The sequence below is a fragment of the Vulpes vulpes genome, chromosome 7, assembly GCF_048418805.1.
Source record: "Vulpes vulpes isolate BD-2025 chromosome 7, VulVul3, whole genome shotgun sequence".
Classification (NCBI taxonomy): Eukaryota; Metazoa; Chordata; class Mammalia; order Carnivora; family Canidae; genus Vulpes; species Vulpes vulpes.
This window is the reverse complement of record NC_132786.1, coordinates 91,516,605-91,539,526: the sequence shown is the minus strand read 5'-3', so window position 1 is coordinate 91,539,526 and position 22,922 is coordinate 91,516,605. Positions and strand designations below refer to the sequence as shown.

At 35.1% G+C, this 22,922-nt stretch overlaps 1 protein-coding gene across 1 annotated transcript in view; it reads left to right on the top strand.

The window, feature by feature from the left end:
* Positions 1–22,922, top strand: part of THSD7A (thrombospondin type 1 domain containing 7A) — a 421,895-nt gene that overhangs the window by 331,384 nt on the left and 67,589 nt on the right. The window contains exons 9-11 of the mRNA XM_026003851.2: positions 2,397–2,512; positions 11,337–11,469; positions 12,974–13,077. Of these exons, the coding sequence (XP_025859636.2) occupies positions 2,397–2,512; positions 11,337–11,469; positions 12,974–13,077 (353 nt within the window). The remainder of the gene's footprint in view (positions 1–2,396; positions 2,513–11,336; positions 11,470–12,973; positions 13,078–22,922) is intronic.

Here is a 22,922-nt window from a genome sequence, read left to right as displayed (position 1 = left end):
CCCTAGAAGCTAGGTCAAATTTAGTGGATGCTTTTCAGGAGGAGGCATTTGAAACAAAAATGCAAATAGAAACATTGTTTTAAACTCCTCTTAATAAAACAGATTACTGTGCAATGGTAAAATCAATGTTATTGATCTTATCTATCCTCCGAGTAACAAACTTCAACTCCTATCACATCTGTTTAATTTGACCTTGAATAAGATTTGGGGGAAAATCAATTCCTTGATTTAAACCACAAACACTAAATACAAACAGTACAAAGGAGAAAAGAAACATGTTGACTGAACCAATTGCTTCGCCAAAGGAAGTCTGCATTCATTTTATTGGTTGTAATCTAGGCTGTATAATTTATCTTTGTGTGTTCATTTAATGGCTTTGGTGTTAGTAATTTTGTTCTCCACAGTTAGCCAAGTATCTTGCTGTGGATATTTCTAAACTCAAACCGAATTTTGGAGGTTGTCAATGATAACATTGTAAATTCCATTGATTTATAAGGGGCTAAAATTTGAAGAGCTTGCTATGAATCCTCTCTCATTATTAAAAGTTGTTAAATTGCTTGATTGAAAAGAAGTGCCTCCAATAATAATTACTAATCAATAATTCTTTAATTCCAAAAGCATAAACAGTATTATATGTGGAGTGCTGCCATATAATTCCTGGCTAGGAATGCAGATTAAATTATGATTCTAGTGGATTTATAATTTCATTTGTAACAATTCATTAACTTCTGTGACTCACTTCTAAATATCTTCGTTTTCATAGCAATTAGGAAAATCCAAGATTATCCTCAATATAAACCAGGGAGATTATTTCTTTTTGAAATCCTTGAGTCCAATATATTTTTCAAATCCACTTCTGAATAAACCTTAGCATTATAGAAAGAGGAAAGCATGTATCTGTATAATTGGATAGAATATGATATTTATGCATGAGATGGATCATGTAGATAAATATCTGTAATACAAGTTATATAAAAAGTGAAGTGTCAGCAAAGTGCTATAAAGAAATTATGGAAAGGAGATTAATGATGTTCATTTTTTTCCCCCATTCATAGTTCAGTTGTGAAAACCTGATTAACTTACTTGTTAAAAGACAATTTATCCTGACCTACAGAAAATTTGGTTTCTCCCATCAGGAGTATTTTTAAATCCCATTTTCCACTAATTTGCCAACTTATTCCAGCAACTAGTAATACTAGTTGTTTGGTTCATTTCTTCACTGTCTCTGACCTTCCTTGTCAGAGATTTATATAACTTCAAAAGATAACTCCTTAGGAGTCAGGACAATAAGCTACTTTTAGTCATATGAATTATTTATTATTTCTTTTGTGCTTAATATACATCCTCTTCTGGTGTTAATGCCAGTGGTCACTATTTGACCACTAGCAATAATAGAATTAAATCTTAAAGATACAGAGAATAGGGAAACTTAAAAATCGCTTAAGTCAATCACAAGACAGTATACTGAAAATTCATACATTGGCTTCCTTGAGTTATCTTTTAAAAAGTGAAAACTCCTGTATAAAATAAGACATTTCAGTGTTTTGTCATTATCTCTCTCTTGTGTTCCTAATAAATGTTTGCTATATTTTTGAAAATAATTAATTTTACTATAATTTGCCAAGAACAGTGTTTTATTTTTTTTGAAGTATTGATTGACTATTTATATTTTATTTATATTTATTCTTTTTGTTCCAAAAATATTTTAATTTATAAAATACTTAAAATCCCATAATTCAGATCACTGAAACTGGGGACAACATGGAAGAAAAAATGAGAATAGAGACACTAAATGAAACCAGGAATAAAGTAAAAAACTGCTTATCATAATGATCTACCTATATACTTTTATTATTTTATTATTTATTGTGAAAAATATAGCTGTAAATATAGTATTTTCCTTGATCATATACTGTGTATTGAATATAGTCCATTATAAACTTATTTTATGCTACACATCTTTTGTAAAAATAAACTGTAAAACAACCTATAAACTTTAATCAGCAATAAGCATATTTACTTATACAAAGATGCAGAATCAGTCCTTAAATTAGTAGTTTGAATTTCTACAAATTTCTTATAGAGCATGTTAGAAAATATGTATTTGTTAATAGATTCTTATAAGGGGATAAGATAGGATTGTTATATTGTGTTCTAGTAGTACATTACTATTATTAAATTTACACATCCTGCCTTGAGAAGCATTATTGAGGTCCAGTTTGGAAAAATTAATTTCGTTGAATAGTTCTTATGAAAAGTAAACAAGCTCCTGGAAGTTAAATAATACAGGTTGGTGACTGTTTAGCCATTTTAGTAATGAAAGATTTAAGGATATTAAATGACCAGGTTTTCTGGGTTACTAAAGAGGCCAAGTAATTTCCCTTTGTGTGTTCTAGGTGTCCTGAAAGCCTTCGACCTGAAACAGTGAGGCCCTGTCTGCTTCCTTGTAGAAAAGACTGTATTGTGACACCATATAGTGACTGGACATCATGCCCCAACTCATGTAAAGAAGGTATGAGCTACAGAGTTCTGAAGTCTACTCACCTAGAAAACCTACTCCAGGCAGGACCTCCAACTTCTTCTGGCTGAGCAATGTTTATGATTCTTACACAGGGCTGGGTAATCCTGGTTTGTCATGCATGCCATAAAATTCTAGTTTCATTCTAGAAAATAGCACAGCTTTAAAGAACCAAATGAATGAGTTTTATGCCAAAACCTGATTTAAGACTATATTATATAAATCAAAATTAATGGATTCTAGACTTTATGCTATTAATAAGATTTCCTTTAACATTAATTCTAAAAGAATGTGTAGTGTCCCTGTATTTTTCATAAAGAATGTACAGCAATTTTATCAGTACTCATGGCTTCCAAACCTCTTACTGGCAAGAAATAGATGGTCATGGGCCCAGATTCACCATAGATTCAATTATGCAGCCCCCAAGGCTGCGAATAACAGAAAGAGAAAAATGGCCAAATTGTTCCTCTTCCAATACTTAACATGCCGTGAAGCATTTGTTTGCAAGATGAGGATTTGTTCCCAGTTGGTTTGGTTTTGCTTTTATTACTCACAAAGACTCTTTAACATAATGGCAGGCACTTTGATAACTCTTTACCCTTCAGGATGGGGTCCTTTCTCATTGCTGCTGAGAAAGATATCAATATCCTCCGGGTGACTTATGTAATACCTTAGCAAGTTTTCTCTCAGTGTCACGGGAGGCACTGTCTCCTATTTTGTTATTTTTACTATTGCAGCAAATGCAGATGATGTTTCATAAATTTCTTTTATCTTTTTTATTTTATTTATGCTTCTTGACTAAAGAGATTCAATTAAGAATCAACTTCTAAGGGGGCCCGGGTGGCTCAGTTGGTTAAGTACCTGACTCTTGATTTTGGCTCAAGTCAAGATCTCAGTGCTGTGAGATTGAGCCTTGTGTCTACCCTCCACACTCAGTGAAGAGTCTGCTTGAGATTCTCTCTCTCCCTCTCCCTCTGCCCTTTCCCCCATTCACTATTTCTCTCTCTTTAAATAAATAAAATCTTTAAAAAAAGAACTTCAACTTCTAGATTAACAACTATTTTAAATTGCCAAAAATTATTTAAATCCTTAAGATGCTATATGAAATCATAAATTTAATAATGGGTTGTTTTTACAGTGTGATTATCCTTTTATACAGTTAAAACATCAGTTCCTTTTTATGCTTTTTAAAAAATTTTAGGTACTCTTGAAGTATAAAATAAAATTAAACCTTTATAAAGTGAGCAAGAGTATACAATTTTGATTTTAAAATTCTTTGAGACATCTAAACTGTTTTTGCTGCAAAAAGTTACACGTGTTAATATTTTCAAAACAAAGTTAATGGCATTAAATTTTATGATTAAAGCAGCATCACTGATAATTTTTCCAGATTTTCTTTTATTTTCTTAAAAATTAACATGATATTATTTAGTTTGGTCATAATCAGCAACAGAATTATACTTTGTCAGTATTTCTGTAGCAATTGGTACTCTTCACTGCACTAAAAAAGGTTATTACATGGAATTTATGTGCTTTCAAGTGTTATGTTTTCATACTAAATGTTCATGTTAATATGGGATAAGGCCATTTACTAATAATTCCAAAATATGTGCAGTTACATTTATAATCATATAATTAATAATCTAACACAAACTTAGCATTTTTAAGTGAAAATTTTTAAAGATTTTATTTATTTGAGAGAGAGAAACAGAGAGAGGAAGAGAAAACACAGCCAAGGGGATGGGGAGGGACAGAGGGAGAAACAGGCTCCCCACTGAGCAGATCTCAGGACCCTGGAATCATGACCTGAGCCAAAGACAGACACTTAACTGACTGAGCCACCCAGGCATCTCTATAATGCCCTTTAAATAAAATTTAGCAGATAGATGAAGAAATACATTATAAATACTATGTACCTGATAATTAAATTAATACTCATCTATGTATATAAATATTTATAGATAAATATAATATATATACATAATTTTTTATTGGATTTCTTATTTATTGATTCCTATATATATAACTGGTACATTAATGGCCCTGTAGAGAAGACATAGTCTCTGACTCTATGGAAGCTTTTGATCTCATTTAATATATAGAATAATATAAGATTTCTAAAATGTAAAACTCTTCAATGTAAATCAGATAATGTAAGACTATTGAATAAGCTTTAGTGGTAAAACAGAGAGAGCTCTAAGGAAGGGAAGGGGGAAAATATTGTGAGAGCAAATAGTGAAAATCTTGAAATTAAGGTGGAAGCAATCTTTGTGAAAGGGGGAACATATACAGGAATCCCAAGGGAGGATCAAAAACATGAGGAAAACTCTTAGATGACCATGAGAAGATATGTTGTTTGAGAGGAAAATGACAGCTAGTCCATTGGAACCCAGACTGAGGGGAGAAAAATTAAGATGTGAAGTTGGAAAGAAGATTGGAGACAGGTTATGGAAGACCAAATTGAGCTTCTATATAGCAGGACACAATTTTTAGGTTTTGAACATAAATATGAGTAGTGGATTTCATGATATAATGGAATGAGTGAACTTTAAATCAGCAAATGGTTTGAACACATCCTGGCCACTTAGCAGCCAAGTAACCTTATGTAAGATATTTAAACTTGCCAAGCCTTGGTTATAACATCTATGAGTTGTTCTGTGGCACAAATGAGATATGGTAAAGTGCTCTATGCTTTGTGAACCATGGCCCAACTGACATATAACTTACTAGTTAGTCTACATTTTATATTAATTTTTTATCCCATATTTTATTTTTGTATAAGTTCCTATAGGAAACAAACCACAACCTGCATATAGTCAGTGTCTAGTGAATGTTTTAAATTGACTTATTAAGCACAATCTTTCTTAGAAGTTTGTGTATCAGTGTGAGAAAAGTATTTAGATCATGATGAAGAGAAAAAATTATTTGTAGATATGTTTATTGATAATTGTTTTTAAATGCTCATCATGTCATTAAACATTATTAAGCAATGATTCATTTTTTCTTTCTACAATGGTTTCTCAAGTAAGTATAATATACTAAGCACAATTTTAAATATAAAGGAAATAGCAGTAACAAGGAAATCAATGATCCTTGCTCTCAGGAAGCTTACAATCTGGTGGTAGGAGACAGACAAGGCATTTAATGACTGTTCTAATCTCTCAACAAGTATGAAGGATCAAGGGAAGTGTGTAGGGGTGATGAGGAAAGAAAAGAAGATGTGACATCATTTTGGAGAATGCAAAAGCAGACAAGCTAATAACATACAGAATTTCTTGGCACCATGGAGTGCCTATTTAGTTGTATCTTTAAAAAGGGGTTGCTCCACACAATTGTCCTTGTTTCTCCAGCCGTGTTCAGCTGCCTGAGTGCAGAAAAAGTGTAACAAAAGAATTGGTTTAGATTAGAGTTGGGGCTTTCCCAGGAGCGTACAAGGTAAAAAAAAAGAGGAACAGGGAATTAAGGATGATTTCAAGGGAGTCCTTATTTTAGTAATGAAGTATGAAACCTAAGTTAGGTTGGGATGGAAGTGAGGTTATGAAGAGAATGATAGAAATGGAAAAGTAAAAAAGTAATAAGGAAAGTAGACTAGCAGTCACAAGTGAATTTGAGGAATTTTAGTAGGATGATAACTGAATCTGTTGACCTAGAAGGTTAGGAGGAGTGATGGGAAAGTAAGGAGTTTAAAGATGAGCATGTGCAATGGTAGTAACTAATGATAATAACATCAAGGGATGAATGAGAAAAGCTAGTAATTGATTTGAAATGGAGGGAAAGGTCATTGAAGATGAGGAGGAGCACTAATTCAGAGCCCAGCACCTTGCATGGGATAATCATGTGGTTGCCAAAGCCACCAGACTGGTGGCAGGGGTAGGAAGAGAAAGGATTACGGTGAGGGACATTCTAAAGTTGTTAATTAATGAAATGTTGGTAGCTGGCTGCTACAAGGTAAATAGCTGATGGAAAGTTGATGACAGAGGACTTGGAGACTTTTAAAGATAAACAGAGAAGAAAAGACTAAGAAATGTCTAGAATCAGCTTCCCCTGGCAAAAAATATGAAGGAAACTTTACAAGAAGAGATAGAAGATGGGTGACTGAGTGGAAGGATTAGAGGATGGAACAAAATGAGAAGTTGAAAATCAGGTTATGTATGTAGGGAGTGCTGTGGGTCTAGATGATGATGGAAGACGTGGGGGTGACAAGAGGGATGGTGGCAGCGGTACTAGTTTCTTGTAAGTGACAGACAGCTGAGATATATAATGAGTTTAGTTGGGCTGATCTTGTGAAGGGTAATAACCTCTGTGAATTTGAATGCACGGTGCTATTAGGATACTGTTCTCCCCTGGAGCTTCTGGGTGGTGGTGGCCAAAGAGTGCAAGAATGCCAGCACAGAAATCTACTGTCCTGTGACAAGAAGCTCTCTGAGAGATAGGGCTGTGTTTGGTCGTCTCAGCAGGAACAGGAGATCAGCCCTGCTTGTTCTATTTGGAGGTTCTCTATTGAGTCCTATATAACAAGAGGTTTTTAGAAACCCTATACCTAGGCACTCAGACTTAAAAAGAATAACTCTAATTGTGTATTGAGGAAATAAAGCCTAGGGGATGGCAGAGAGGGTTGCTGTTGGACAACAGTACCAAGATGCTTTGTGTGTCTGGATAAGCCTTTTCTGTATTTGCCTGTAGACTGCTATAACTGATAATAACGATACAATGGTGTAATAGAAAACTAGCCTATTGTTGTAAGGACAAAAAAAGCAATGACATATGGGGTTAGGGTTTTTTTTCCCCATCATTTGGTATGAAATGGGAATAATCCAAACTTCATTGAAATAACACTGACTTCCACATACAATTAAAAATAGTAAATGGAGTTCTATGTCCAAGGGTAGATAATAGCAACAGAAAATTAATTCAAGGATAGAGTGTTTTTTTTTTTTAATTCTGCAGGTAAAGTCTAAATTGTATTACAGTTTTAAATTTATGAAAATATGGAGCCACCCTTCCTTCAAAAATCTTTAAAGAGGTAATATTGCAAAAAATGGAATAGAATAGCTTAGCATTCCAGGACGAACAAAAGGAATTATTTGAAATGTTATTCAGAGAGGTCTCAAGATATGTCTTGAAAAATCAATGCCAATGAAGATCAGTTGAGTAGAGAGTAGTTTTAATCCTCAAACCAATGCACTTGTTAACTTTTTCCAAGTTTTTATAAATTTTTACACAAGACTTTTATAAGAACTAGTAAGCATTTATGCATATAAATTATTTATAACTGTAATTTTAAAAATGTCAATACTTTTGATTAAATAATACATTTCACTATTCACATTTTGTTCACTCCTTTTTTCTAACTGCATTTATTGACTTGAGAGCTAGAATGGATATTGCAGAGATATCTATTCTGCCTTGATGCCCTGAAGCAGTATGACGTTAGGATTACCCCGAAAGATGTGAAAACTACCTCTACATTTTGCTTCTTACATGAAACATTTCCCTTTCAATTTCCTAGCTCAATGTTACTCCAGCCTGCCATCCATCCCTCCCATCTAGCTTAACAAATCTTAGTTTTTCCTGCCCTTTACATCTTCCCATCAAGTAAATTCCCCAGTGAAATTTATCTTGAATGTCTTCAAATAATCTGTAAAATGCCATAACTACCTAAGAGATTGCATGCCTTCTGAGTCTGTGTGCCTCATTATCACATAATTGTTTTCTGAATATATAATCCTTTTTTTTTCTATTTCCAGCCTAGATAGATACTTTCAAATATAAACAGGAATATTTCTTTATTTTCCCCATGTTTATTATTTCCAGGGAACAGAATGATCCCTTATTTTTTATTAATCCTCAGTGCACAAATTTTGTACCCATGTGCTTCCTACTATAAGAAAGTAGATAAAAAGAAATAGAAGATACTAACAGTCCAGTTGAGAAGTGAGATAAATGTGTTTGTTCATCCAGCAAATATTTGTTAAATCCTTACCATGTGTAACTGGTATCCTAGGCACTAAAACACAAAGATAAATGGAAACTATACATGTATGTCAACCAAATACAATAAACTAGGTGCATATGCATACAGGAAGCCATGAAGGTTATAAAATTCCAAGTTTGCCAGCTCAAGTTATTAGTGAGAAACCTTCCACTTTTCTTTTCAAATGTATGCTCTAGCTTTCCCTTTGTCTGCATTCTGATCTGAGGGCCCTATAACCTGGCTGAGCTCCACAGTGCTATTTCTTTGAACATACAAGTAATTTCCTAACTGAGATCTGAGAGTCACTGAAACTCCCAGTGGATATGAACATGGGTATCCTGACACTTCCTGTGTAACCCCATTAAACTTCCTCTGTAGGTGTTAGGGTTTTAGAATGTCCTGCTTTCATCAGCTCACACTCTCTGTTTTGCGGGCTGCACAAGGTTAAGGTATTTGAACTTTTTAAAGAATAAACGGATTGCTACTGGGGAATCAATTATGGAAGTGAAAAGGGTTATTGTGGTCTTATATATAAGACACAAGCTTGTGGACATTGTGATAAAAGGCACTAGAATGTTTTAGAGCTGTACCTGAGGTGAAATTTTTACTTTCGAGTCAAAAAATGAAGTGCGATTGAAACACTACATGCTGCCTCTCAAATCTGAACAGTGCTGCACGTGTCCCATGTGATATCCAGATAGTTAGTGACCAGGAGCTTTGGTGTATAACACTGATGCTGAGCTCATGGTCTCCACCAGGCTCCAGATCCTTGAGTCTCAATTCCATGTCTGTTGTCTACCTGCAGGTAGAGAAGGAGTTGAGAGTTACTGACTCTGAGAATCTTGATCATTCCAGAAACAAAGGCCTGCTCCTCCATGTTCTTTCTCTCTTTTCCCTGTTAAACAGACGCACACCTCCCTCCTTCTCCCAATGCCAAACAGATGATTAGAATGGTTATTTAGCTCATATACTCTTTTAAAAGGATGAAAGACAGATCATAACATTAAAAAAAGAAAAATAATAGAAAGTATAAAAGAAGGATGAAATCAAGTAGTAAATGGAATTGGGGAGAGGAAGGGAAAAATTATCCTATCAAGTCAAAGTTAAGGTAAGCTCCTGCACTTGAGAAGAAAATTAGCCCTGAGATTCTAAAGAATGAAGCGAAAAATAGAAACCTGTAAGAGTTTTAACAGACTGTCAAGGGAAACAAAATTTTCCTTGTTCTCAATTATTAGAGGAATTTGTCACCTGGATCTTAAAATAGGGGCCATTGGACAACATAATGATGGAAGCAGCATTAGCAATTTTATTAAAAGTCCCGTTGCATTTCTTACATCTTTCCTAGATAAATGATATTTAATATGTAAAAGTTGCAGCTGGCATTCAGACTGCTATTTTACCTGTAGTATTCTAATTATTCACTGAAATAGTTAACATAATCACTAATGGGAATAATGCTAAAAAGTTGCATGTGGACCCTAGAATCTTAAATTGAGATAAGATATACAAGGTCATCTATTCCAATAGATCTCAAACCTGGTTGTTCATTCACAATTCCCTGGCAAGCTTTGTAAAAATCAGATTCCCAAATCCAGCTCCCAAAGATTCTGACCAATTTGTTTTTATTTTCAGTTTTTAAAGGAAATTCTTCTACATAGTCAGATATTTGGGAATCCTTAATCTGATTTCTGTGGAAATCTTCAGTCCACGTTGCTGGGAATCACTTGCCCAGACCATGTTGAGGGATGCCTCGACTTCATGAGGAAAGATATCCCTTATTAGGAAGTTCTAATTGTCAAATCACATTTTTCTACTAACACAATAACATTAAGAAAATTTCTTTTAATTTTTTATTAAACATCCATTGTTAAGGACTGCTAACCCTTCTAAATTTTTCTTCTCCTGTCTCTGCATATCAAATATTTAATGATCTTGCAGAAAATGTAAATGCATTAGGGGAACTCTATTAAAATAATTCTTTAGGGAATTCTAATGTAATTAAAATTGTGTCATGTGGTCATTTGTCCTTAAAGGGTATATATTGTAAATTGAAATATCTTTTATTAAAGTTGGCAAGTCTTACACATTGTCTCAAGTACTAAAATATTTGAACATCTTTATATAAGTAATACTGTCAAGTGGATTTCTTCATTGAAGGTAAATCTTAATTATTTCCATTGTTTTTTAAAAAAATAATTTGGAATTATTTATTTACAGTAATTGTTACTATGAATGCTTTTGTAAAAATTCTGCCTCTAAGAAACCACTTTTGTTTCACTACTTACGGCCCTGATGTTTAGAATGTGACCTGAATTGAAGATCTTAGACTGTTTAACATGAATAATAAATGACTAGAATAATTTATGAGGTATGCATTTCAAATTAAGTGAATAACAAAGAAATAAAATTTCACATTAAAACATTGAATATAGTCTCCTAAGAAAGATTCATTAGAACTGTATGAGTCCCATGTGGTAAATAGGACTATGTGAAATGGCATAAAAATAAACCTAAGGTAAAGGAAAATAAATTAATTAGATCTGTCATATTTCTCCAGGGGAAAGAAATATACAAAGGAGCAATTACTTTGTAGCTGCACATTAGGAAGGCTAGTTGACTATGGAACTATTTTCTCTGTTCTTCACATTTTTGAATATAAATTGATTAGGTTCTCGGTATAAGGGTCTGGAGAATTTCGAAAGTGATTAGACTAGATGAGGCCTCTAATTCAGGGATGTCAAAGCACAGGTAGCTGGAAGCAATGTAATTTCTTCACACCGGCTGGTATTTGAAGATTGTTTTAGCAGTGCAGAGTACAGCAGTTAAAAAGCTGCCTCATTCCAGGGGACTCCGGAGTCAGAAAGCAGTCTCGGCACCGGGTCATCATTCAGCAGCCGGCCAACGGGGGCAGGGACTGCACGGACCCGCTCTACGAAGAGAAAGTCTGTGAGGCCCCTCAAGTGTGCCAAAGCTACAGGTAATGGAGTTAAAGAAAAATCACTGGAAGCCATGCACTGAGCAAATACTGCAAGACCATTTTCTTTCCGATGATGAGAAATGAAAGCCAATGACTGTCCCGCAGGCTCAGCAGAGTTTGCAACTGTTTATGGCTGGATGTGCCAACTCTTGCCTCTTTAGGGGAGCTGTTCTGCTACCAAAATTATCTCCAGGGAGACAAATACTTGTGTAAATTTCCAAACTGTATCACTAGCTCCGGGGATTTGGGGAAACGTCTTACGTTGATTTTAAACTATAAGAAATTCAAAGAAGTAGTTAGTAATTATGAAACATATAAGCAATTATTTTTCTGGGAGAGGAGTAGCCTAAGCCTTCCTCCCCTGGCTCCAAAGAGCACCTGTTCCTCATAAACGCTGGCATTCTGGTTCACAAAATGACATCTTTATTTCAGTGATGCTAGTAAAATGTCTGTCCTGTTCATTTGTGGCCACCTCAAGGAAAATTCAGGTTATTCAGGCTCTACATCATCATCTTGATAATTATTAGGGAAATTTTTCCTTGTGTCTATTAAAAGAAAGCACCTAATCGAAACTTGATGTGGTATATAATTGCCATCTGATGACAGATGACATATTATGGCAGTGACTGATGGTATGTGTGATCACAAAATACGATGAATCTGATGGTAAATTTGCCATCTTAATTTCTCTGTATTTAATTCTGATATGACAAACAGTATAATTCCATGTTTAGCCTGAACAGTGACAACTATCAGCCCCAAGCTAATTTATTTGGGAGATTTGTTTTTGTAAAATGTGTTGTAATTGCGATTTCTGAGTTACCCCTACACTGCTAACCAAAAGATGCCATTCAAAAGGCTCATGACATGAATAGTTTCACAACTCTAATATAAAGTAAACAGGGCAGCTCCGGTGGCTCAGCGGTTTAGTGCTGCCTTTGGCATGATCCTGGAGACCCATGATTGAATCCCACGTCGGGCTCCCTGCATGGAGCCTGCTTCTCCCTCTGTCTGTGTCTCTGCCTCTGTGTGTGTGTGTGTGTGTGTGTGTGTGTGTGTGTGTGTGTGTGTCTCATTAACTAAATAAAATCTTTTTTTAAAAAAAGAATATAAAGTAAACATACCTTATTTAAATGGGATGCATCACTTCTAGTACTATCTGCTACATCTGATGGCAGTCCTAATCCAAGAAAAATGTAACAAGTATCAACTATACTTCAGGTTTCTTTTTAAAAAAAGGCTAAATGCAGCTATAGATTTCATTTCTGTAGAAGTTGACAGTGATGAACTCTTGTCTCCACAGCCATAGAAAGTACTTGTGTATTTAATGTTGCTTTTTGACAATGTCTTGATAGAGATCTAAATTACATTTAGATAGAACTAAGCATTGTGAAATAAATTCCCATTTGCTGTGCTCAAAGTCATGTTTCCATGCCACCATATCTCTATGATTTGCCTGGTATTTTTGCTTCCTCTCTATGAAACTTCTGTTCTTTTCTTGCAGGTGGAAGACCCACAAATGGCGCAGGTGCCAGTTGGTCCCTTGGAGTGTGCGACAGGACAGCCCTGGAGCACAGGAAGGCTGCGGACCCGGACGCCAGGCAAGAGGTGGGAGGCTCCCTTACACCCCTGATTTGCTTTACATTTACATTTACATTCTTCACTCACTTAACCACCAGCCTGATGAGTTTGTCACTTCGATGACATGCCTAGCAAACAGAGCAGCAGATATCTGTCTGCTACCACTCTTTCTACCTAACATGGCAACATGGAAGCTCATCCTTTTCAATCCTTTGTTCTTTGACAGGAGCCTATAAATACTGTGGTTGAATTTTTCCTTCATTCATATTTAGAAGTGAATCAAAGCAAGCTTTTTGAGAACCTCATGACTATATTGTACCCTGCAGCTTGTTTGGGATTTTTGGGTTACTTTTTGGATTGTGCTATTCCATTACAGTTTGCTTGCCACCCTAACAGTCAATAAGATCCTTATATCCTTGCCCATGTGAACTATATATGTGTGTGCATATAATGTACCATAACTGGTTAACTTTCTGGAAATTCTCAGCAATAATATACCTAATGTTGTCATGGCTATGCCCAATTTTGTTCATATTCAGTGCTGATTTTTAAATGGCAGATTTATTTACTCAAAACCTGCCATATGTGGACTGCAATCTGTCTGCTCAACTAGATAACAGGGAATCTTGCAAAAATGAGTGATGGAAACGTTTCCAACATTTACTGAGTAGTATGGTTATTTACTAGATATTGTGGATAATACATTCCAAGCTTTGGAACAGGTTGTTTATACTTGTAACAAGTTCAGCCTTTAGAGAACATGATTGTTTTTACTTATATTGACTTTTAACATGTAGTTCCTGCTACATACTTAAAGTCTAGCTGAATACATAATTAAATACACAGCCACCTTTTTTTTAATTCATAAAAAATGCGTTTTGCCCCCTCATTTAGTAGTTATGTATATGATGATGATGCAAAAGTATAAACACAGAATTTCAGTTTTTGTTTATTTTGATTCTTGACAGTGAAAAGGTTGCTTTCTTAATTTGAAAAAAATAACCTCTTTTTCTGTAAAAATCTATTTTTATCCTATCCTCTTAGAGATCTTTATTTGAAACCTAAAATTTAGTTTATAAATAATATTAACTACCTAGTTGTTTTTAGAATTTTGTTTCATATGGTTAATTTTCCTTATTTATCCTTCATAAGCTGTGGCTAAAACATAACTATCTCTTACAGTTAGAGAGACTTAGGTGTTTAGAATTGAAAATCATTCTCCCTATTTCAAACCATTCATTGAGAAGTTGAGTGATACAAGAACTTCTTATTCTACCTTGCTCATTCCTCCTGAGTCAAGCATATGGTTGCATACAATTCAAGCCCCACATAGAGTTTCTAATGAAACAGGCTTGAAATTGAGAATCAGGAAACGTGGGTTTTAGTCTAGTTCTTTCACCAGCACAGGGTGAGGCTTGCTCATCCCTTCAGCTTCCTGGGTCTCAGTTAATTTAAATGAAAAAAAAAAAAAAAAAAGAGGGTTGGGCCAAATGATCTTTCAGGATTTTTCCAATTTTTGTATTCTATAATCTATGCACAGATAATACCCAGGGGTCAAAGTGTGAAAATAAAGTTAGGTAAAACAGATGAAAGCCGTATTTTTATCAAATAACATGGGAGGAAAAGCAGCACAAGTGTGAAACAGCTTCAGTTCCAAATTATTCCTTAACCACTGCACAACTGTGGTTCATTCATTTCCTCCCTCAGAGGCTGAGAACATAATGATCCCCACAGTGCTTTGTACATATTAAGTCTATCTTCAATGTTAATTCCTTCCCCCTTCCTGTTAGATCATGGCCCCAGGGAATGTGTACAGAGGTCATAGTAGGCATAAAAGCAATAATATTAACATGGGCCTTTTGGTTTTTGATGCATAATCTGCATAAAAACTGTTCTTTCTGGATTACTGGCAATCATCTCATTTCCCAATCTAAAAACCTCTATTCATGCCTCCTCCTGGGTGTCTGCTTCCTAGTATCTAATACTGTGACCCACTCCCAGCATGAAAAGGGGAGCTTCCTCTAGCTTCCTCAATGCTACTTTCTCCTGCCTTTCTGATTGTTCCATTCTTGGTTTCCTGTTACTGATACTTCTTCCTCTGCCTGTACTTAAATAATTTCTAATCTTGGCATACTTGTGAGACCACTTACATTATCTTGACAATCTTTTCTATTTTCCGGATCTCTGAAAGAGGAGGTTGCATTATAACAAATTATTTCTGCATAAATATATCAGAAGAACCCCTTTAATTTCCATCAGAAGAACCCCTTTAATTTCCATATGAAGATAGCCTTTTGCTTTCTTGCCTTGGTAGATTAAAGATTCTTTTCCTTAGAGCCTGTATTCCTACAGAAACATAAAATGAGGAAAATTAAGAATATAGAAATAGCTTTTGCTATTGGCAAAAAGCAGAAGTTTCTTCCCTTGAGGGTCATAGCTCTTTCCAGAACTCTGCATGATAGAGTCAGATTCTTACTATTTTCATCTTTATTCCTATCTGATCAGACTAAAATGCCAACTGGTACTGTTTTTCTGGTGATTAAAATAATTGTATGGTAAGTATTACCATCAATCAGCAAAGACTATAGAGAATCTACCCTCTGTCCTCTCCTATACATCAGACTTTCTAGTTCTAGTCACTCACTCGACTGCGACTGATTTTATTTTTTTTATTTTTTTTTTAATTTTTTATTTATTTATGATAGTCACAGAGAGAGAGAGAGAGGCAGACACAGGCGGAGGGAGAAGCAGGCTCCATGCACCGGGAGCCCGATGTGGGATTCAATCCCGGGTCTCCAGGATCGCGCCCTGGGCCAAAGGCAGGCGCCAAACCGCTGCGCCACCCAGGGATCCCTGCGACTGACTTTAGAAGACAGTGTAGAAAGCCATGAATGTCAGGAAAAGATGCATATGTTCAAGCCAGGGTGCCTTCGTTTGGTTAGGAAAATGAGATCACTGGTAACATCACCCAATAAGTAGGAGTTAAAGACTGAAATTCATCCATTGCAAAAGCAACAATTGAAGCTAAAGCACTTAAGAAAGACCTAAAGGATGGGCAGGACTTAACTTCTACCATAACATTAGAATAAGTAGAAAGGAGGGAAAAAAGATCAATTATGTAAGCTAAGTATTAGCCTTAATAGAAAGAAAATTATTTAATTTCTTTCTTCTTTTCTTCTTTTTTAATTTAATTAGAAAGAAAAACAAAAACATTAAAAGTATTCACAGAAAATTGGTAGGTCAAAGCTCCAAAAATGTGAGCTAGAGCCTGGGGTGATTTTGTAAAAGGCTATAAATGTCAGGACCAGTATTTTAGGCCTCGTTCAGTAAGTGGTAGGAGCAAGGACCTGATGAAAGTACTGTTTTATCTGTCAGCATGTAGAGAATAAACTAGGAAGATAAGACGTATGAATCTGGATGCCAGCTAGCACAGGGTTATACAATGTGAGGCTGAGTAATAGGGGCTCAGATTGGAACTACAGTAGTGGGAATCGGCAAAAATAAGTGAATTTTTAACATACAAGTAGAGGAAAATAACATCAAGACTTAGTGGCAAACTATAGAAGATGAGATTGAAATAAGTGAGTCAAAGATGATCATATGGTTCTTGACTCTAATATGTTCTTGAGAATAGTTGTAATATTGGTGATTCTTAGGTCTGAAAGAACTAATTTTAGAAATTATATTTTATAGATTGTACATAAGAGATGATGGCAGTAGAGCAAACTGGAAATATCTAAGTATGCATTGAAATGTAGAAATGTCACTATAGAGAAAGCTTAGGACAGCAGATAGAAATTTGGGTAGCATTTCCATAAAAGGATTTAATGAAGCCATAGGAGAAGCTAAGATCTCTACAACATATGGTGCGTAGGAGAAAAGGTGGTTATTGTATTTTCCCATTAATAGGTCTCTTTTTTCTCTAACCAGTATGCATTTGTATACTCTTTAAGCATTTTTTTTTACATAGAGAATTTTAATGGTATTAGCTTTAAATTACTATTTTCTTGCTTAAGTTGGAAATGACATGCTATGAACTAAAATATTAGATTGCTAACTTTATCAGTCTATGATTCTAAAAATAAAAGTGAAAAAGAAAATAAATAAAGATAAAAGTGTTTATCACATGGTTTTTATCAAACTATTGGTCTAAATCAGCTGTCAGCTAACAGAGTAGCCTGTGTACCCAATCTAACCCACAGCCTGAGCATTTTTTGTCTTTGTTGTTGTTGCTGTGGTTTTTTTTGTTTCTTTTCTTTTCTTTTCTTTTCTTTTCTTTTTTTTTTCATCTAAAGGTTGATTGGAACACAGCTGTACCAATTTCTTTACCTATGGCCTAAGGCTGCTTCCAAGATAATGAGGCATATGACTCACAGAGCCAAAAATATTTACTATCTATCTAGCCCTTTACAGAAAAAGTTTGCTGACCTCTGATCTAAACTCAAGCCAGGTAATCAATGATAGAGTCACAACTTCTGAATAGTCATTACTCAGTAGGATCAGAGAACCCCTGAAGTTTATCTGATCACTTGGGAAGAAGTTTTTCCATTCATCCTTAAAGGAACTACTTTAGGGGCACCTGAGTGTCTCAGTGGTTGAGTGCCTGCCTTCAACTCAGGTCATGATCCCGGGGTCCGGGGATGAAGTCCCATGTCTGGCTCCCAACAGGGAGCCTGCTTCTCCTTCTGCCTATGTCTCTGCCTCTCTCTGTGTGTCTCTTATGAATAAATAAATAAAATCTTTAAAAAAATAAAGGAACTACTTAAGTTATAAGAGCAGTGGACTTTGAACACTGTCACAGGAGTAAAATACACACATTTAGAATGAAATTGCAGCATTCTTTGGTGGGGGGATGAGAAATAAAACTTTGACTGTAAAACTTTATTAGTAAAATTTTTTTTTTTAAAGAGTAAAAGGTAAAACCAGATAATATATAGGATCTGGAAGACACGTGATAAGACCTCATAATTCCCCTGTCTAGAAGCTGATAAATCATATCCAAGACATTAAGAGTTAATTTACTAGGTATGAATAGAATGGAAAGAACGTGTGTGTCTTATATAGTATGCACGACTCAGCAGCAGACTTCAGGGTCACCTATTATTTTGGTCAGACTTTTTCAAATGACTTGAACTTTGCACAGTAGAAGAAACTCTGAATTCTCTTTTACTAGCTTACTAGCCAACCGTCCTAGGTCTCCTCTTTTCCAGTCACCTACACCTATTTTTACCAACCGTTAACAACAAAGTGGTTGTTATGGGCAGACTTTCATTTTTGCTATTAGTAGCATAATTGTTCTAATTGTTCTAATTGTAGGAATTATCTGTGTGGATACCCTGCAAAGGATTTGGGAAGCAATTTTGTTCCCAGAGTCTCTTTAACAAGTGATTGTAACTGCTTACCATTCCAGCATGGACACTCACTCTAAAGCAAATTAGTGAGAATCAGCCTTACTCAAACATGAGTTAGAATGACACAGATGGGAGAATATAGGAATATTCTACTCCAGTCAAGTAAATGCAGTTTTGACCAAGTCTACCTTCTCTGTATTTCAGAACTATGTGAAAATGCTTTCAGAACTATTATATCAGAACATAAAGTGCTTTGAGAGAAAATTGATATGCTCTGAAAATTGAAACATGTTTATTTATGATCCAATCCCATTAAATTTTAAAGGAAAAGTGAAATAATGGTGAAGGGAAATTTTGTATCGAGAACTCCCAGAATCACATAATTTTTGCCCAGTCTTCTCTAAATTAAATTAGCTACTCTGCTATAAACAGGATATTTACCTTAAGTTTATCAAGTGTATCTATAAAAACATTAGAAATCCTCTCTAAAATAAATGCTTAAAACTTTGTGTTGATAACTCTATCAGTCTCCTTAGGCTCCTATAATAAAACACTATAGACTAGGTGTTTAAGCATAAGAATTTATATCTTACAGTCTGGAGGCTGGAAAGTCCAAATCATGCTGCTGGCCAATTCCAGTTCTGGTAAGATCTCTCTTTCTAACTTGCGGATGGTTGTTTTCTTGCTATGTCTTCACATTGTGGAGAGAAGAAGAGAGCAAGCTAGCTCTCTGGTCTCTCCTTCCAAGGGCACTAACCTCATCATAAGGACCCCATCTTCATGACTTCCTCTATGCCCAATCACTTCCCAAACGCTACATCTCCAAATTCTATCATATTGGAGAATTCAACATATGAATTTCCAGGGACACAGTCCATAGCAATAATGAAGGACCAGTGTCTTAAAATAAAATTCCTATTCCACTGTACACAGCCATTGATACTAGATCTCTCAGAAAGCTATAAAAACAGGTTAACACCAGTCCCTAAAAGCTAGTTCAAACTTCCTGAATATCATTCAGTACTATTCATTCTTGCATAAAACAAATATTTATTGAATACATGCCACATGTTGCCTGTTGCCTACATGGTAGTGGACCCAGACTGTTGAGAGAATAAAAAGTATGTAATAAATAGTTTTCACTTATTTCCTATAGCAGGTAATATACTATGAGTATACATGATCCAGGTTTTAAGCATATTAGTAATACATTAGTAATGTATTTACACAATAACCACTAGAGACTTCAGAAAAGATAAAAAGTAACCACAGATAAGGCATAGTGACAGAGGAAATGACTTTTAAATCTAACATAACAAAAACAAAAAGGCACAAAATAAAATCTTTATGCATGGGGAACAGTACATTGAGCAGTTAGCCTTTTACTCCATATGAGTTGGAAGCAAAGGGCTGCGCTGAGGAGGATTTGAATACTGGGGTGGGAGTGGGCACTAGGAGAGGCAGAGAGGGAGAAGGAGTGCTGTTCCGATAGGAAATTAGACATAGAGAGGGGCTTGAGCCATATTTTCACTATTAAGAATGGTACGGTCCAAGAAATTTTATCTAATGGTATAAGAAAAGAAGAGGGACGCCTGGGTGGCTCAGCGGTTTAGCGCCTGCCTTTGGCCCAGGGCGTGATCCTGGAGTCCTGGAATCAAGTCCCACATTGGGTTCTCTGCATGGAGCCTGCTTCTCCCTCTGCCTGTGTCTGCCTCTCTCTCTCTCTCCCTCTCTCTCTCTCTCTCTCTCTCATAAATAAATAAATAAATAAATAAATAAATAAATAAATAAATAAATCTTTAAGAAAAGAAGAAAAGGAAAGAAAGGAAGGAAGGAGAAAGACCTATTTTAAAGAAGGAATTGACCAGATTGGCAACTTTAAAACTGAAATCATTCTTAAACGTTACTGGGAAATTTTAGAGGGCCTTTCAAATAGGCATCTTCCCTATAATATTGTCAATAAGAGAAATGAAAATAACATAAAATTATGTTCACATTCCATTTAATTTGTGAGTGAAGAGACAGCTTATATTTGCTTCATACTATTTGAGTCACTTGTGTATAAACTTTTAATAGAACGCTAACTTCTACTGTCTTTTCTCTCTACTCACATGTCTACAGTGTGGATGGCATTTAGAAGGCTAACTTATGGCATATGAGTCAGTGACTATATCATCAAAACCTAGCCACAATAGCTATAGCTAGACTTAACCATTAGAGATCTATTTGAAATTAAATACATGGCTCATAAAAATGACAGTTTGGGACAATTTACCTATTTTTTTCTCTATGTCTATCCTAAGGGGGTAATATGTACCACTGCTACTTAAAATGTATATGTATTGTTCCAGTGTTTATTACCTTATGACACATTTATACCAAGGGTATGATATAAATGTATCATAGGTTAGATGTTGAGTTTCATAAACTAACTTCAGATTTGCCTATGTTCAAACTTCTTGTTGATCTTCATGCCATCTCCTGCCATGTTGCTTCCTGAGAATTAGATGGATCTATGGTTAATAATTCCCAGGGTCACCCTGGCTATCCTAATCCCCCATCCCTTCTATATCCTTGCCTACCAAAGAATGTCCGTTTTAATGTTGACCTGTCACTAAGATCTGGTATCAGTCTCTTTACGTCAAAGCCAGTGTAATTCAGATATATTCTCAAATAGACCAAAAAAAAAAAAAAAGGAAAAGAAAAGAAACACCCTTTAATAATATGCTTCATATGGAAGGGACTTTCCTGGTCCCAGAAGTATTCACCCTGCATCATCTGTTGATTAAAAAGTTTATAAAAGGAAAGTCAAGGGGGAAAAGTAAGTTCTAATTCTCCTTGTACCAGAATTAAATCTAAATGATGTGGAATGTATTTAACTATAATTTATGCAGTTATTTTTTTATGGGTAAATATGCTTAAATCTTGTGCTTAGATTAGTGGCTTATTCTACATTGATGCCCTTGGCATCAGTCCTCTACTTAAAGTCTGGCCAACTTTGTTGTTTTTTAAAAATTACATTTTAGAGGCACTAATCAAGATTTGGCCCAGAATATCTGGGTTGATTTATCTCAGGAATTCACATGAATGTGTTGATTTTCAGAGATTGTTATGCAATGAGGAAAAAAAAGAATGAAAATGCAAAAAGAACAAGGTAAGAAAGAGCAAAGCTCAACATAACTCAAAGAGCAAAGGAACTTGCTTGAAAGAAATTTTGCAGAGACATGATTTTAAAACTTTTTTTGCCTGATATACATTTGGTTACCACCCAATATTTTTATACATCTATAATGCAACTTTTTATTTACAAAGCTATTTTTAAACTTCTAGAATTATTTCTATATTTAAATGGTTTGCTCTAATTTCCTATGGATATGAGCAGCCTATCTGATTTGGAGATTTATATCTCTGCAAGGGCCCTGTCATAAAATTATTATTAGTATCTACTATTTTTGAAATAGCTCATAAAATAAGCTTGACTATGCGCTGTGTCTAGGATGGTTCCTCAATGTGGTGTTTGTTGTGATGCAGTTAGTTAGCCCTTCTCAGGTCCCTTATCTGGGCTACTCCACTGGGAGCTGATTATTACTTCCTAGTAAGTCCTCATTCAAGGACTTTCACATATATTCACATATATTATTAGCATCAATGAGACTGGGGAATCATTGGTAACTATTTAGGATCAATAAAAAAAAAAAGTGCATTTCTTTCCATTCTGCCAGAGTTGTATTCACAAGCTGTAATTAGAAAGTAATTTGGCAAACTTGTCAGTGAAAATCTCTTCTACACAGAGAAAACCCAGGATCATTACATCCACCTAGTAAACAACTGGAGCCCTCTTGCATTATTTATGGGTTGGGTCTTATTTCTAAGCACAATTAGGTCTCTTGGTAACTAGCTTTCACTCACATTAAGCTTTTTCTTTTTCATTTCTACATGATTTGTTCTCATTTTTACCATTTTTTTTTCATTAATAGTATAGGAAAAAAATCACTCTTCTAAGCATTTCAATCTGCCAAACACATACTCAGACACTGTTGCCGTGAGGTAAACCATGTTAATATTACTCAACTTAATAAATAATGTCTTAGATTTCCTTGAATTCTTTGTTTACATATAATCCAGCAGTTTTCACTGCACCAAGGCATTGATCTTCTGTTTCCTCTAATGAACTTCTATGTGCACATTTTAGATCTAGTAATTTATTTCACTGATTATTCAAATGAAAATACATGGTCTTGCATGCTGAAGGGTAATCTGCAGACCAAGAGAACTCCTTTTCTTTTGTGCATCCTGAATAATAAGGGAGTTTCATTCCTCTTCAAGAAAATGAAGATGAGCAACTACATTTGGAATTCTATTAGATTTACTTCAGGGCTGCATCAGTAACATTCCATTTACATAGTCATATATGCATAACAGAGATATCCATGTCCTTTTAGCTCAGACCAATGTTATCTATTCTCTTTCATTCCAGGAACCTTGATTATTCTCCTCTTTAAAACATAGTTCAAAATTCAG